We start from the raw sequence: 16,631 nt of genomic DNA on the forward strand, positions 1-16,631 counted from the left end.
CCCCAGATAGCCAAGAAAACTAAACAAAAATTCATTGGAGCAGCTGGAGCAGAAATTCGAGAAAGGGCCAGCCTTATTTTTATCACAAAAAAAGTTAAGCATACTTTTGGGGTGCAATGGTCGAATTTTAGTCAAAATAATGAAGTATCTTTTGTGGGCTGTTTTGATTCTGAAAAGTATGGCATACTTTCAGGCTGAAGAGATCAAACATTTTCAATTGCGTAAAACAGCCATATCCTGCAGTCCTTGAGGTCCTTGATGGCTTCCAACGATGCATGAGTCCCTCCCGCTCACAAGGATACAAGCACGTCCTGATCCGACAGGATAGAGCGGAGTTATAGGGTTTTTCGAACTCTGCCTAAAAAAATATATTAAAATGGCATTATCCTTGATGTCCTTGCAGCCGAAGTGATTGCAGAGGAGGCGGGACCTGGTCCCAATCACGAGGAGGTATGGCATGTCCTGATCCGACAGGATACAGCCGAGATATAGCGGTATAGGGTTTCTAGATAAAAACACCGTTAAAATGGCATTATCCTTGATGTCCTTGCGGCCGAAGGGATTGCAAACGATCCTGGACATTTTCCCGAACACGAGGAGGCGTGGCACGTCCTGATCGACCCACAAATAAAGGAGAAAACAACAAAACAAATCTTGCCTGTTGTTGTTGTCCATTTGATGTTGTTGTACAACAAATGTGGTTGTTGTTGTTGTTTTACAACAAACAATTATTGTACAACAAACAAAAATTGTTGTACAACAACCAACAACTTTGGAAATGGCTTCGCTCAAATGGCCGAAAACCAGCAAAGCACCAGGCCAACAGAAATCAGCAGCAAGTAGCTGGTTCTTATGTTTTTTCCCTGTGTCAAGAGCTGGCTGCTATGAAACTGCAATATTTTTTTCAGTCGAAAAGTAACTAAAAGTATGCTACAGTATTTTTCAGAAAGTAACGACTGCAGAACGAATGAATGTGCGTCCAAAAAAAGCCCAAGGAGCCTGTCAGGACCCAAAAAACCCAAGGATCTTTTATACATTATATGTAAATTTATTAACACTTATGTACATACATATGTATCTAACAATTAGCTTATATTTTCCTATGCCTTGGCAACGTCTGCCTTCTTCACGTACTTCATTATCCGCACGATTGTGGACGGGGTGACACCTTGGATCCGACTGGCAGCAGCGATGGTCTGTGGCTGAATGAGGCTCAGCTTCTGGCGCTCCTCGTTCGAGAGACTCAGCACCTTGGAGAAGTAGTCAATGTCAGCGGGAATGGCCAGTCGCTCTTCCCGGCGCACATCCTCCACGTCCCGTTGTTGTTCCTCAACAAAGAACGAGTACAGGGCCTCTATCTTTAGCCTCTCGGCGAGGTTGGTGTCGTCGCGCATCCAAGTCAGCTCCGTTGGGAACAGATTGATGAGCTTATCCACCGTGATGTTGTCGGCTGGTATGGCAAGCATCTCGAAGGCAGTCTTTTCCACAGAGGCTTTGGACGTGGGCAGGTCCAGCGACTGCCGCCAGTAATTGCTGTGTTTGCTGAGTTTCCTTAACGCCTCCATTCCGGACTGTAGTCTCTCCTCCGCTTGCTTGAAGTGCCGGAAACGATGCTCCGAGACCAGACCATATTCATAGCCTTTACTGGTAAGCCGCATGTCGGCGTTGTCAGGCCGCAGAGACAGTCGGAACTCGGCCCGACTGGTGAACATGCGGTAGGGCTCATTGGTGCCCAGAGATGTTAGATCGTCCACGAGGACACCGATGTAGCCTTCAGTTCGACTAATTGTAAGCTGCCTTCCGTCTGCGTGGCGCGTTTTGCCCGCTGCATTCGCACCAGCCACGATGCCCTGAGCAGCTGCCTCCTCGTAGCCCGTGGTGCCGTTTATCTGGCCAGCAAAGAAGAGACCAGGCACCCGCTTTGTCTCCAGCGTGGGGAACAGCTCGCGGGGATCAATGAAGTCGTATTCCACACCGTAACCGGGTTGCACCACCTCAGCATGCTCCAGGCCCTTGATGGCGTGCACCAGCTCCACTTGCTGCTCATGGGGCAATGTGCAGGAAATTCCCTGTGGATACACCAAGGGGCTATCCAGGCCCTCCGGCTCTAGCCAGACTTGATGTACTCTTGCGCCAAAGCGTAGAATCTTCGACTCGATGGAGGGGCAATAGCGAGGCCCTGTTATCTCCTCGGTTACGTGACGATTCACGTGGAGATTATTCCTCACAATGTCGTTGACCAGCGGCGTCGTGTAGGTGAGATGGCACGGCAGCTGCTCCTTGGCTGGTAGCCACACTTGGTTGTTGAGAAATGAAAATGGCATCGGTGGATCATCTCCGTCGTGCCTCTCCAGTTGGCTGTAGTCGACGCTGCTCTTGGCTATCCTTGGCGGCGTTCCTGTCTTGAGGCGTCCCATGCGGAAGCCCAGTCTGTCTATGGCCTCGCCCAAGGCTTTTGCTGGAGCATCGCCCATACGACCAGCCGGTCTCACCTCCAGTCCAATGTTGATGTGTGCCCTTAAGAATGTTCCGGTTGTGAGCACAACCGCTCGACTGTGAACCACTTCTCCATTGGCCAACACAACGCCAGCACAACGTCTTTTGTGCTGCTGCTGCTCATCTTCTATGAGGATGTTGTCCACAGCCGACGCTCTGATCTCCAGGTTCGGCGTGCTATGCAGCTCCTTCTGAACAGCTTTCTTGTACAGCTGCCGGTCGATCTGTGCCCGCGGCCCCCACACTGCCGGTCCGCGTCGCTTGTTGAGCACTTTGTAGTGCACTCCAGACACATCGCAGCAACGCCCACAGACTCCGTCCAGGGCATCCACCTCTCGCATCAAGTGGCCCTTTCCTATGCCGCCAAACGAGGGATTGCAGGACATCTCGCCAATGGTCTCCAGCTTGTGTGTCAGCAGCAACGTGCGCGCACCCATCCGAGCCGCGGCTGCAGAGGCCTCAGTGCCGGCATGTCCGCCGCCAATGACAACCACATCGTAGATATCGGTGCTGGCGTTGTGTGCGTGCCTCGACTGGTGGCGACTCCGAGCCAATCCCCGGATCACGCAGTTACGCAGCATTTAAAAATTAAAAAGAATATAATTAACTTGTAAACCAGTGTGACCGCAAATCGATACCAAAAATATCTTTCCATTTGCAAAATATACCGTAAACATACCGTTTATCCCATAACATTTTCCTCGATTTTGATATTCTGCTTAATATTACCAGCTAGCGAGGGCTCTCAGCGCTTAAACTATAATTTTATCCAATTTATGACTGAATTCTATATAAGATTGGACAGTTTTCCTGACGTTATGTTAGTGGCAATGAAATGTTACGTTTTAACAACTTGTTGCTTGTCAACTCCAAACAAAAAACCATTTTTTACGACAAAAATAAAATACTTGCACAACAAAAGTTTTTAGTATTGTTGTACAACAACCAGCAAGAAGCCAGACGGCCAAATCTCGCCTAAGTCGGGCCACAAATGCACAAGTCAAAATTTGACTTAGTCTTATTACATTTGGCGAAATCTTGGGCCGCCAGTTGGGCCATGTAAAATGAATCTCTGAATTAAAACATATTTTTATGTAAGTGAATGTAACTCTGCCATTTCCCGTCGAATCAGGACGTTGCATACCTCCTCTTGTTCAGAATAGCTTCCCCGATCCTTATCAACCAGTTTCGCATCAAGGACATCAAGGTTCTAGGACCATAGTTATACATGTTTTAATTTTGTGTTGAAATATAGTTAAGCATTTACATATAATTAGGATTTAATTGTTAAACTTATAATCGAATCGAAACAGGAAGAACAAATCAGAACAGTACAGAAATTCAACGATAATTCATAAAACTCGATCTGAAATGAGACAAAATATTTGGGTAACGAAACATCCGCTGTAAGAAAGCGCTGGTATTACTCACCCGCCAAAAGCTGGCTTCTGGGCATTAGGGTTGCCAGTTTGGGCCAGATTGCCAAAGGACAAGCCAGATTCCTGTCCACCCAAAGTGTCGAAGATGTTGCCTCCAGCTGGTTTCGCAGGAGCTCCGAAGGCTGGTGGGGCGGCCACATTAGGACTGGCTCCAAAGCCACCAAATCCCTTGGGACTGCCAAAGGTTGCGCCTCCGCCAAAGGTGGGACTGGCCCCGAAGGCTGGAGAGCCACCGAAGACGGGCTTCGCTCCGAATCCACCCGGAGCAGGCTGCTGAGGCGTTTGGGGGGACCCAAATCCGGACTGGGCCACTGACGATCCCCCGCCCTGAGCAAAGCCACTGCCAAAGCCTCCAGCAGCAGGAGCAGTCTGTGAGAATGAACCAAAACCAGTGCTGCTGCCACCGCCAAAGATTGATCCGCCAGATGCAGGTGAAGAGTTCGGCGTCGTTGGTCCGCCAAAAATAGATCCGGCTCCGCCAAAGGCAGAGGGCTGCGGCTGTTGGCTGGCGCTGACAGGACTTGCGAATATATTACCGCCTGCCACAGGGGACGCTGCTTGTGCCGCAGGCTGTCCAAAGACGTTCTGGCCAAAAATGGATGTACTTCCAGCAGCGGGTGCACTGACAGGACTCTGCGCATTGGTTCCACCAAAAATGGATGTCGATCCGAATGAAGAACCGGCTGAGCCTCCAAAGATAGATCCGCCACCGCTTGCTGCTGCAGCCGGCTGTCCGAATACACTTGGCTTGTTGGCCTGGCTAAAGATGTTGCCCCCGGAGGCTGCTGCTCCCGATGTTGGACTTCCAAAAGGCGCTGGATTGCTGATGGCTGCTGATGCAAAGAGGCCACTCGGCGGGGATGCCGCGGCTGCAGCAGGAGTGGCATTGGCTGCAGGTGAACCGCCAAACACGCTGGCCTCGGGCTTGGCCACATTTCCGAAAAGATTCGTGGCGGGTGCTGGGGCTGCAGACGTTGTCGACGCCTGGAATGGATTGCTTGCTACTGGTGCTCCGGTGGTTGCTGGTGCAGCTGCTGCTGCCGAAAAGGATCCTCCAAATACCGAAGACGATGCATTGCTCACTGTGCTGGCACTGGAGCTGCTGGCAGTCACAGGTGCGGCGGCTGGTGCGGTGCCGAGGCTGCTGAATGCGTTCGAGAAGGAGAACGTACTGCCTGGCACGGCTGCGTTTGAGGTGACAGTCAGAGCGGCAGTCGACGCTGGCGCTGTAGCTGGAGCAATGTTTGGTGGAACCGCAACCACAGTTGGTGCAGCTGGTGTCGTTGTGGGTGTGGGTGCAGCGGCCACAGTTGCTGTGGAAGTTGCAGTTGCTGGCGCAGCAGTCGATGCAGCTGTTCCAGCTGTGCTGCTCACTGGCTCAGGTTTTGTCATAGCTGGTGCGGCTGCTGCAGTTGTTTCGGTGGCTGTTGTAACTGGAGTAATTGTGGCAAACAAACCCTTTGGCGCATCTCCACCTCGACCCCCAAAGGTGAAGCCGCTTTCAAAGATATTTCCAGGCTGTCCAGACGCTGTTTCCAGAGGGAATCAGAATTAGTTTTCAAGTAAAATCTAAACTCTAAATCAAAACTAACCTGCGGAAGTTTCCTTAGTTTGTGGCTTGCAAATATTGACAGATCCAAAGAGCCCGCCAAGCGAATCAGAGCTGCTGGGTGCGGTACTAGTCACTCCGCTGTTGCTTGTGGGCATGGCAGGAGCAGCACTCAGGCTAGCAACAGATGTGGCCGTGGGCTTGGTGGCGCTGCTGCTGCTTACAGCTGCTTCGCTTTCATTGGGTTTCGTTGCAGCTGCAGCGAACAGGCCACGAGGAACGGCAGACGCTGATGATGTCACTCCAGCATTGGTTGTGTCCGGCTTTGACACACCGCCAAAACCCAGCGAAGAGCCCAGTCCTCCGAAGCTAAACGTGGAGCTGGGTGTCCCAGTTCCTCCGAAGCCTGTGAAGGCAAACGATTTCCCTACTGTCTCGGCTTTTGGGGTTTCCGGCGCCTTCGTTGGCTCAGAGTCACCTCCGAATGGTGAAGTTTCCTTGGCTAGCGGATCCTGTGGCTTTGTTGGCTCTGGAGTAGGCTTTGCTGTGGCCTCTTTGCCAATCCCAAAACCGGCAAAGAGCGACGGCTTGGCTCCGCCTGAACTGTCCGCTGCTGGAGCAACGCCAAACGAAAGACCGCCTCCTACCGGGCCAAAACTCGAGCCGGATCCACTGCTTAGACCTCCGAACATGGAGAGAGCTGGCTTGGGCGCCTCCCCAGAGCTTACCGTGGTCGTTGTCGTCGTCACACTCGAAGTCTTCACAAACGGACTGCTCTGGCTGAAGGCGAATGGCGTGGCAATGGGTGCAGCACTAATGGCCGGAATGCTGACCGCGGGCTTCGATGCTGTCGGTTTTGGTAGTTGTGGCGCAGCAACAGGAGCTGGTGCCGGGGCAGGTGCGGCCGCTGCCTGGGTTGCCTTATTGGCAGTCGTCGCCTTGGCAGCGGCCTTTTTCACCATCTCTGCCTTGCGCTTCGTCTCGATTATAACCTCCGACTTGAGTCCCACACGATCTGGACGCTGGGGACAAATGATGCTGACCTTCTGCAGTTGCACCACTTTCCGGATCTGGCGCAACTTGTGCTGCGTGAGCTTGGCAGCATTCGAGTCAACGGCCTGGCTAAGACTCATCGAGAGAATCGAGTCGGCCAAGGTTTCCACACTGAAAGCAGAAGCAAATGGGTCAGTAATCGGATGACTCAGAGATTAAAGCTGCTACTAACGCCTCATTGGTGCGCGTGCGACTCTTGTCCTGGTCGAGTAGAGCGGCCTGGAGCAGCCCACGCTCCTTGAGCTTGGCCTTGATGCTGTTCTGCATGATCCGCTGGTCGGAGGCAAGGTTCTGCAGGCGCGTCAGTTGCTGATAGATTCCCTCCAGGCACGGTATGTGCATGCTCGACTTGGACTTGCGCCGCAACACATCCTGAAACTGCTCCCACTGCAGATCCACTTGCTGCTGGGCCAGACGCAGCTGCGCCTCATTGGCCGCCACATAGCTCTGCAGGCGAGCCAGCATGCGGCGTCCAGCGGGATCATAGGAGCTCGAATTCATCAGCCGCGTAATGCTACAGGGAGATACAATAATGAAAGCCCATGCTGGATAGCCTGTATGATGGTTGCTACCCACTCTGGCTTTCTGTAGACCTCCAGCTTGCCACGGCACTCGGCCACTATGGCGTAGGCTTCATTCAGACCCTGTCGCAGTCCCTGCACATCCAACTCGAACTCCACATCCTTGGCCTGCTCGTTCAGCTCCTCGAGGTCGTCCAACCGTTTGGCGTACTTTTTAAGCGACGAGGGAGCTGCAATCTGTACACACCAGTGAGAGATTGAAGAGGAGAGGAAATGCAAAGATGCCTTACCGTGTTGAGCAGCTCCGTGGTGAGTGCCTTCTGCTGCTGTATGTCCTGATTGAATGCTTCGATCTGCAGGGCTATCATGTCCCTGACGATGGTCTCTGTGTTATCCAGCGACTGGCTGGACAAGGGAGCTGCTGACGCTGCCGCTGGCTGCTTTGTGGCCACTGGCGTAAATGTGTGCGGAACTGTGTACAGCGGCTTGTTGATGGGAGCAGGAGCAGCAGCAGCAGCCGGTGCGGACGGTGGGGCAGAAACGGGAGCACTGGCCACACTCGGCATTACATTGGGTTTCCCCAGAGACAGACCACCAAAGGCGCTAGAGGTTGCTGTTGCGGGTGCGCCTGGCGCGGAGAACATCGATCCTAAGCCAGGAGTCGACGTGGGCGCACCAAACCCACCGAATCCCGAAGCGGAACTGGCAACTGTCGCGGTTGGAGCAGCAATTGGAGCCACGCCAAATGGAGTACTCGCTGCGGGTGCTGCGAAGCCAGAGAAGAGCGATGGCGGCTTGTCTTTGGCAGGAGCTGGCGTCGAGGTCACCGTGTTTGGTGTGAAGGCAAAGGACATGTCCGTGGGAGCGGACTGAGTCGGTTGAGGCTCTGGCGGTGGTGTGGCTGCCTCCGCTTCACTGTCAGCTGGCAGCAGCGTGTCCAACGGACGGAACTGTCCCGAGCTGTCAAACACTGGCGGCGGCGGAGAGCACACAGAGGGCGCCCCTGGCAGCAGATTCAGAAAGTTGAAGGAGAGAAGGGTGCCGTCCGTGCCCAGGACATGCACCATGGGCATTGTGGGTAGCTTCTGCTCGTTGATCGACAGTTGGTGCGTGGAGGAAGTGTCGTAGACAGACCCCAGGGGGAAGGTCTCCTCTTGGCTGCCCTCAGTCAGCGGCAGTTCGATCCTCGCCTCATCCAGCAGCGTAAACTGCTGCCAGGCGGGTGTGTCGCCAGCCTCGAAGGTGCCCATTATGCCCACTTCCACGCCATTGGCCGATGTCACCAGCAGCAAATTCCACTGGGCGACATGATTGAAGAAAAACTGATGATTCCGCGGCCCATTGAGGCTGTAGCAGATGTCGTAGTAGTTGACATAGCTGAGTGCGCCACCTTTGGGGGCATTTAGAATGTACAGCGCGGGACTACAGTCCTCGCCATGCTGCAGAAAGACCACAGCGAACTGGTACGTCGAGAGCCACTGAATGGCGATGGTGTCGAACGGAGCATCGTGGATGTTGGGTGGACACACCAGTGTCTTGGCTGGTGTGAGATCGGGCTTGAACTGCTGTATCTTGCCCCCGGGGAAGCCCAGGACAATCTGCTTGCCCTTGGGCGACCAGCAGCCGCACTTCACCTGCTGACTCTTGTCCAGCGAATGCATCTCGAAGGTGTCGCCCTCCTTCAGGGTGTACATGCCGAGGGCACCGTTGCTCAGCACTACGGCCAGACTGCCGGGCAAGACGGGATTCCACAGCAGCTGCACAGCATGGACATAGTCCTCGCTGGCCAGCCGAATGCTGTACACCAGCCTCACATCCGCAGTCAGGAACGTCTGCACAGCGTATATGTTGAGCAGGCTGGTGCCATTCTGTGTGAGGTTAACGGCCAGCAGAGTGCCATCGGCACTGCACGAAATGTAGTTGGGCACGCTGGGCAGGGGCACGCTCCTCGCTTGCGGCTGCTCGCCGATCGACTTGTTGGCACTGGCCAAATCCTTGAGGATGATCACTGCAAGGTTTGGCAATGACTCGTTATGTAAACGCCAATCACTCTTCCATACATACCCTTAAGTTCCGGCTGCGTTGGGTTGCTGGCAAAGAGCAAGCCGCGGCTGCAGGAAATCGCCAAAAGATTCACATTGCTGCGGGGCTCGCCGCATTTTTTGAACGCCGCAAATTTGTTGTGCACTTTAAATTGAAAGTCCTGCAAGGAAGTGATTGAAAACTATGCAGGAGCAACCCCTGAATGAACCTCTCACCTGTGTATCCTTACAGGCTGGAGCACTTTGCGCCATTTTCGTATGTTTTATGAAATTAAATTAACAAAAATAAGGTTTGATTTTGTGTCGGAATCGAGCAGTGTGACCGCAGTTTTTTCGATAAAATATGCCGCGTGTCGCTTTGTAATATACTATCGAACTAGTTCCACAATAGGCCACAGTGGCCTCCAGTGACATTACGACAGCTCCTGAAGGGTATGCTGGTGGCACTGAGACCCTGTGGGTGACCAAGAATGTTTTTTTTGGGAAGGAATTCGAATAGAACAATGATGGGAATGCAACAGGAAGAGTTTCTATCCATCTGCTGACATCGGTTGGTTACAGAGTCATACTTTTTAGATGAATTGGTAAATTTCGGTATATTTCCAAGTGTTTGGGCGGTATATTCCATCGATGGATTGGCGGTCACACTGCCAGCTTGTTGTTGTTCTTCTGTCTCTGTCCAGCTGCAAGCGTTTTTTTGTGTGTTAAACAAAAGCATTATTGTTCGCGCGGGCAATGCAGGCAAAAAGCAGTGCACAAAACGGCACCAATTTCGTGCGAGAAATGCACAAAAAAAATGTAGTCTAGTTGATTGACAGTCGCAGTACGAAGTGGAGACGTGCAACACGGTGCTAAATTGCGTTGTAGAGGAGTCCTCCTGCGAATCTCAGCAAACTCCGCTCAAAGAGTCACAAAAATCGAAATTTATTAGAGATTTTGTTTAAAATTTGTTAGTTTAAAAAATAGACAAGACAAAATCCACGACTAGTGCTTGAAAAAGGTGCTAGAAAAAAAGGTGGGTAAGGATGGAAAAAGTGATGGGGAAGGGGGTAGGAGAAATGCGCGTAATTACGATTGACTTTTCTCTTCCAGAACAAAGGACGTACATAGATATACAAAGGTGCTGCGCGGAGACCAGCCTCAGCCTTCAAGATGATCAGCAGCTTGATTTCGCGACTTCTCATGTGAGTAATACAAACACAAACACAAATCTGCCTCCACAATTGGAGAACGAGTGGTGCTGACCCCCAAAACAAAGTTGGTCGAAGCTCGGCCTTGCTCTCCGCTCCGCTCCAGCCGCAACGAAAGTCATTTTCAGTGCTTCCTAATTGTGTGGGCGTCACGCTTCTGGTCTGTGATTTGCTCGAGCGTTGGTGCGGTGCGTGCTGGCAGAGAAGTACCGTTACGTTCCGTACTGTCGTGTGTGTGTGTGTAACCCTCAATTGAACTGCACCCAAATATGGTTGCGTTGCCACATGAGGCCGACGCACTCGCCTTGCCCAATATGGTGCGACCCCGAACGAGGCCACACTGAAGTCGGCAGTCTGCCTTCTGTCCGCAACTCCATGCAAAACTATTGTCAGTATTTATAGAGTGCTCCGTTCTAATCAACAGTGGCTAGGGGATGGGGATATCGTGATTCCTGTCGATCAGTTGATGTGTACAATCTTCCGCATAAACATGCCTGCCGCTGATGCTGCTACTCTGGCGCTGGCTGTGTGTGCTGCTGTTGCTGTCTCTCAGCGAGACTAACAATGTGTGCCGAGCGTTCGTTTATTAATAGACCCCCCCGCCTGAGCATTAGATGGGCTTGCACTGTGCTCTCTGTGTGCCTTGGCCAGTAGTCTGTGCTCGGCGTTCTAGCCGCTAGGAACCGCAAACGCAAGGCATTTTCGGGTGCGGGCAATGCATCGACATCGCCATGAGCCGGCCATTCTATCAGCAGGAGCCGCTGGCGCAGAGGCCGATCTTCTATCAGCGGCCAGTTAATATTAAACGCCTCCGTCACCCGGCAGGAGGTGTCTACGGACGCAGCTACTCGCTGGAAGAGCAGGAAGACCTGCAACAGCAGCAGCAACAGCACCACCACCAAGAGAATGTTGTCCCCGTTTATCAAAAGTTCATTTATGCCAACCAGCGGCATTCGAATCAGCTGCCGCTGTACCAGCTAGGAGACTCCCTTAGCTCTCTGGACAGTGATTTCGTGGACGACTACACTGGTCCCTACATTGTCGAGCAGCCCGTGTCTCCGCCGCCCGCTCCCAAAGTTGTGCAGAATCTGAACGCACTGGGCTGGCTCCTAGATTTGCTGCAGCATTGGCCATTGCCTAGTCTATCCTTCAACACGGCGTGCATCTGTGCGCTCATCATTATATTTTTAGCGCCGCGGACTTGTGCACAAAGTTTATTGTTTCCCGCTTTCAGATTGTTCTTCGGCACCCTGTACCCGGCCTATGCCTCATACAAGGCAGTGCGCACCAAGAACGTGAAGGAATATGTGAGTATAGCCTAGATCTACAGATTCTGCGAGCATTCCAATTATAACTGTCTCTACTTGCAGGTAAAATGGATGATGTACTGGATTGTCTTTGCATTTTTCACATGCATTGAAACATTCACAGACATCTTTATATCCTGGTTTCCATTCTACTATGAAGTGAAAGTGGTCCTCGTGTTCTGGCTGCTGTCGCCAGCCACAAAGGGCAGCTCCACATTGTATCGCAAGTTTGTGCATCCCATGTTGACGCGCCACGAACAGGTGTGATATACTTTTAACCATACATACATATACAGATCTATATATTTATTCGCATATAACGCTCTCTGTGTACGCTCTCTCTTTGTGTAGGAAATCGACGAGTATTTGACTCAGGCCAAGGAGCGTGGCTATACGGCGGTGCTACAGCTGGGCTCCAAGGGAGTCAAATATGCCACAAATGTCATCATGCAGACGGCCGTAAAGGTAATCCCCACAGCCACCATACACTACTCACGCCCCTACAATTAGCCACAACCAAAACACACTAATCCACACCACACCACACCACACACTCACTCCCCCTCCTTGCTCGCCCTTGCTCGCTCTCCACACACAATACAATACATTTCGCCATTTTCAATTGCCTCCAGCGACGTTGCATAAAATGAGCAGCAGCAAAACAGAGCATCGCCTCCGTCTCCGCAGCATCTTTCAGTCGTTCTAAATAGATATAAACTTTTGCGCAATGCTCTCTCTCGCGCGCGCTCTCATCTTGATCATCGCCAAAGCAAACCGATCATCGCAAGCAACAGCAGCAGCAGCAACAACAACAACAGTAGCATCATCACCACCAACCACATCACATCCACATCATCATCATCAACAGCATCATCATGAGAGCTTGCGTTCTCTTATCTTCACACTTTACTTTTAATATTATTTAGTTTAAACAAATAGAATTGAATGCTCTTTGTGCCATTTTGCGTGTTTGTTTCGATTTAGTTTTTAGTTTCGTTGTTCTCTTTTTGTGTGCAGTACATTACACGATGCCCGATAGAAGATAGCAGATAAATGAACATGTTGAAACGAATGTAATAAAAACACAAAAAACTGAAGGGAGCAGCTGTACGGGTACGAATACGTACCCATCACGGCACATTGTTGGCCAGCCCGGCATAAACACTCGAAATGGGGGCCAAGACACTCGAGACGCTCGACTGAAAGATAATGTGTTGTGCCTGGTACTAAAACTTATTTAGATGATTTTTGTGTGTTGATGTAGGTCAAAAGAGTTAATGAAAGTTAAATGAGAATATGGGATTACTGCGTGGGTGTTGTAGGGGCATTTCCTATTGATTTGTCATGTCCAAATTAGTCATATTGTATGACTGGAAACCCTTGTTCTCGTCTTTGTCCGAAAGTATTACAAAGAAATGGGAAATTTCCTTTATGCAGTGGCACTCCTCGGTGCTAGATTTATATTCCACTTTGATATCGCACTCCCCTTGCCCGTTGCATCATTTCCATTCCCATTCCTAGTCCCTCCGCTAGGGTAGGGCATAAAAATAGATATGTGGGGAATGCCATGGGGACAGTTCTGGCCCAGAGTGTGCTGGTGTGTGTGTGTGTGCCTCAGCTGCAATTCATTTCAATTTAAGACTCTTTTCGTTTGCCTCTTTTTGATTAACTCTTTCGTTTCTTTTTTCACACTTATGTTTCTTTGCATTTTAACCCACCAAACCCAAATCAAAACGAATCTCACCCAACCACCTGCACTTGCCCTGCCCTGCCTGCCTGCTACTAATCCGCTAACCGCCGCCGCCAGACCTATGCGATGACAGAAATGACAGTGGGTCGCAGCCTGCAAAACTCACAGTCGGCAGGCGATCTGTCTGCGGTCGGGAGGAATCAGGACATGATGGATGGCTTGGAGGATTGGCTGCCGCGCTCCAGTTCGTTGAGCGGCATCGAGAGCTATATTGAGCCCGAGCCACAGCGTCGCGGAATGGTGATTGAAGAGATACCTGAGGAGGAGCCGGTGCCAGATGCTGGAGCGGCCCGTCTACGTGACCCGCCAGCACGCCGAGTGCAGTCACGACGTGCCGCCGCTGCTGCCTCCAGAGCTGCCGTCAAACGTGTCAGCCGAGCCCCGGATCTGGATGCACCCGTTGCTGCCACTCATGGGGTGCGAGCGCGTCGCAGACTGCGCGAGCCCACACCCGACGTGGATGTGGAGAACGACTAAACCAGGCGTTGGAGACCTGCGCCAATAGATACTCAGCGAATGATCGAATTTTACACACTCAGCGATACACCCCGCACATACATATGTACACATAGCATCTAATACCAGCCGCCAGCTGGAAGCTTTTTCGTTTTTTTTCCGTTTCACGCACATGTAAATGATTATGCCTCCGCCTCCGCCTGCTACCATGTCTATGATTATTCCTATATTTGTTTACGACTAAGTTTCGATAAGTTTTTAGTTTAATTAAATTATTTAAATGCCAACTGCTTGTGCGCTCAATGTACACTCTGTACTCCTCTGTAATCTCTTTGTGATCCCATCAAAGGGCGGCGGCAATCTGGTGCAGACGATCAAGCGGAGCTACAGCCTCAGCGATCTGAGTGAGCCAGATATGCATCGCACCCAGGATGAGCTGGACGAGGTGATGAGATCGTCCATGTCCTCGTCGGTGGTGATGCGCACACAGCCAACTGCAACACGTCTCCTGCGGCCACGCAATCACACGCCCGTCGGCAGATCCGCCAGCGGCACGCGTCACTCCACCGGGATGTACTTCACCGAGGTCGATGTGACCGCCAAGAATGCGGGTGACTTCAAGTGAGTGTTGCAGTCCACAATCCAACTGACAGAAAGTCTAATTTCTCTGTATTTTAGCTACAACATACGCAGCCAGGATGACATTAGCTCTGGCTACTCCAGTGCCGAGCCCATCAGTGGGCTCAGTCGCACATCCTCCATGACAAATGCTTCCAAGGGACGTGTCAAGTCCAAGCGCAATGAGGTAGGCATAATGTGTATCTTTTTATCCCTGACAATCTTAATCCATCTAGAGACTGGTGTTGGTTAGCAGTTGCTGGAGGAGATGAGGGACGAGGTTTATTTGGAGAATCAGCTTTACTTTCAAGGTGTGCGCCAGCAAGAGCCAGAAGAACTGCAGGGCTTGGACCACATGGAGAGGATTACACATCATGAATTGGATGAGGAGCAAGAGGATGTAGATGTAGATCCAGATGAGGTTGAGGATGACTTCTATGAAGCCTTGCCATTGCTGGGTGCAGATGAAGCAGAGAAAGCTTCAGAACTGGAACTTCTGTCATGCGAAGAACCAAAGAAAGAAGAACCATTTGAAGAAACAACCCATGATGCCATTAAGGAAGAGCCAACAGAGCATTTGTTTCCCACTGAAACCACGACAAAAACATTGCAAACAGATGCCTCTACCGAGAGCAAACTGACAAATGAACTACCATCCGTCATAGATCCTTTTCTGCTGGTGATACGCTCCTCAGTCACAGAGACAGACTCAATTGTAGATCCAGAACCATCCGATCGATCTAGACCAGTGTCGCCACGGGAACTACGCGACACCTTGGAGGAGATCAAGCACAGCTTTCGGGCCCAACTGGAGTCAGAGCTGCAGCTGTCACCCTCTCCCTCCCCGTCGCTGCGTCCAAGGGCTGTGCATGGCAAGGGCCGAGCTCCGCCGCCTCCGCTGCCACCCAAGCGCCACTCGCTGAGTCCGCAGCCAGATGCCATTAGCCAGACATCGACGGGCAGTGTGGAGCAGCGCAAGTCAGGTATCGGCCAACTGTTCCAGAATATCAAAGCTAATGTGCTGCGTAACAAAGCTAATCCCAGCCAGCAGGCAGCCCCGGACGAGCCGCTGGCGGGCAGAGAGACGGAGATCTAAAGTAAGCCCTGCCGGGGAGTTCGTTCTAATCAAAGCTCATCCAAGTGTTCGTTTTGCTCGTTCATCGCTGGGCGGCCTGTCAGCTCTTAACCTCCATGGCCCCTGTTCCCCTTTTGTACAGTTTTGCGTTACTAACAATCAATTTCAGCATTTTCAGCATGTTCTTTCGACTGTTTCCTGTGATCCCATTATAATATACATATATATTTAAAATCTCTTTGCTCCCTTGTTGCAGGACAAATCCATGTCTGCTAGCTGCACCACCTTGCCCAGGACCAGCAGCCGCAGGACTGATAAATCTCAGATGGTAACGGGAACATCATCTTCTAGCCAGGCCAAGACGCGAAACAAGTCGGAGAAGTAGATGGACAGACGAAGGGAAGATCCGTGTACTTTGTGTGTATTCATCTGCTGCTCAATATGGCTGTTGGATGCTTATGATTGATGATTGTCAGATGGTGTGCAAGCGCACAGAACCTCAAGTTTTAGTTTAAATTGTAACTGATTACGATGATATATAGCTCTATATATACATACATACATATGCATTGTTTGTACTTTGTTTGTGATTCTATTCGAGTTCCAGGTGCGCTCTAGTTGATATTCAATGTTCATTTCACGACTCGTTTAGCGTCAATTGTGTGTGTCCTAGCAGCCCGCCCCCAACCCTATCCAATGAACTAACCAAAATAAACCGATAGCAGAATCGGAAACCTATCAAATTGTAGCATAAATTCCTAATAATGTAATTGATTGAGCATTAAATAAATTAAAAAAGAAAAAAAAAATAAAACTACCCAGCAAACAACACCGACAAAGACAGAGTTGTTTCTGGCTGATCTTCACGACCCTGGCGGGTAACCCTGGCTAAATGGCGCGTTTACTCGAAGTTTCCCCGCGCTTCTACATACATACACAAAGGGAGATCATGCGAAACCGGCTTGGGCAACGCAAAGCACACCACCAGCAGAGTCGTCGTTGCCCAAACGAAACTCCGGGAACCAAGAAACTTCTTTTACACATGCGCGCAGCAGCTGATGCGCGGAGAGCCTGACCTTGACCCTCAATCACAGTCGCCCGGGCAACCAGACCAGATTATACCACACGATACTTG

General features: G+C 51.1%; 3 protein-coding genes across 14 annotated transcripts; 1 reads left to right on the forward strand and 2 right to left on the reverse strand.

The window, feature by feature from the left end:
- Positions 1-1,036: 1,036 nt before the first annotated feature.
- LOC117891235 (protein MTO1 homolog, mitochondrial-like) lies at positions 1,037-3,111 on the reverse strand. Its single transcript, XM_034796581.1, has one exon. It carries the CDS (start codon positions 3,075-3,077, stop codon positions 1,101-1,103), a length of 1,977 nt encoding a protein of 658 aa, XP_034652472.1. The 5' UTR covers positions 3,078-3,111; the 3' UTR covers positions 1,037-1,100.
- Positions 3,112-3,735: 624 nt separating this feature from the next.
- Positions 3,736-9,457, reverse strand: LOC117890412 (nuclear pore complex protein Nup214). The gene is made up of 8 exons (XM_034795223.1): positions 9,317-9,457; positions 9,123-9,261; positions 7,349-9,066; positions 7,114-7,295; positions 6,710-7,051; positions 5,528-6,648; positions 3,928-5,464; positions 3,736-3,862 (listed from the first exon to the last, which is right to left on the reverse strand). The coding sequence occupies exons 1-8, from the start codon at positions 9,350-9,352 to the stop codon at positions 3,838-3,840; spliced, it is 5,100 nt and encodes a 1,699-aa protein (XP_034651114.1). The 5' UTR covers positions 9,353-9,457; the 3' UTR covers positions 3,736-3,837.
- A 302-nt stretch (positions 9,458-9,759) lies between these two features.
- Positions 9,760-16,292, forward strand: LOC117891292 (receptor expression-enhancing protein 1). 12 transcript variants are annotated; one of them, XM_034796697.1, is made up of 9 exons: positions 9,760-10,115; positions 10,193-10,284; positions 11,525-11,597; positions 11,661-11,858; positions 11,949-12,062; positions 14,153-14,424; positions 14,482-14,608; positions 14,678-15,404; positions 15,753-16,292. In XM_034796697.1, the coding sequence occupies exons 2-9, from the start codon at positions 10,253-10,255 to the stop codon at positions 15,770-15,772; spliced, it is 1,563 nt and encodes a 520-aa protein (XP_034652588.1). In that variant the 5' UTR covers positions 9,760-10,115; positions 10,193-10,252; the 3' UTR covers positions 15,773-16,292. The 12 variants fall into 12 exon arrangements, with proteins under 12 accessions (XP_034652588.1, XP_034652579.1, XP_034652580.1 ...); XM_034796688.1 differs by having other exon boundaries at positions 14,675-15,518; positions 15,753-15,894; XM_034796689.1 differs by having other exon boundaries at positions 14,678-15,518; positions 15,753-15,894.
- Positions 16,293-16,631: the final 339 nt, after the last annotated feature.

Source organism: Drosophila subobscura, chromosome E (genome assembly GCF_008121235.1).
Source record: "Drosophila subobscura isolate 14011-0131.10 chromosome E, UCBerk_Dsub_1.0, whole genome shotgun sequence".
Classification (NCBI taxonomy): domain Eukaryota; kingdom Metazoa; phylum Arthropoda; class Insecta; order Diptera; family Drosophilidae; genus Drosophila; species Drosophila subobscura.

Excerpts from the sequence above, each read along its gene's own strand:
- LOC117891292 (XM_034796685.1), top strand. The coding sequence starts at position 11,022 with ATGAGCCGGCCATTCTATCAGCAGGAGCCGCTGGCGCAGAGGCCGATC. Across the intron at positions 11,859-11,948 it reads TGTTGACGCGCCACGAACAG|GAAATCGACGAGTATTTGAC; the intron begins GTGTGATATACT and ends CTCTTTGTGTAG. Across the intron at positions 14,425-14,481 it reads AAGAATGCGGGTGACTTCAA|CTACAACATACGCAGCCAGG; the intron begins GTGAGTGTTGCA and ends TCTGTATTTTAG.
- LOC117890412 (XM_034795223.1), bottom strand. The coding sequence starts at position 9,352 with ATGGCGCAAAGTGCTCCAGCCTGTAAGGATACACAG. Across the intron at positions 9,262-9,316 it reads CAGCCTGTAAGGATACACAG|GACTTTCAATTTAAAGTGCA; the intron begins GTGAGAGGTTCA and ends ACTTCCTTGCAG. Across the intron at positions 5,465-5,527 it reads AACTAAGGAAACTTCCGCAG|CGTCTGGACAGCCTGGAAAT; the intron begins GTTAGTTTTGAT and ends CTCTGGAAACAG.
- LOC117891235 (XM_034796581.1), bottom strand. The coding sequence starts at position 3,077 with ATGCTGCGTAACTGCGTGATCCGGGGATTGGCTCGGAGTCGCCACCAG.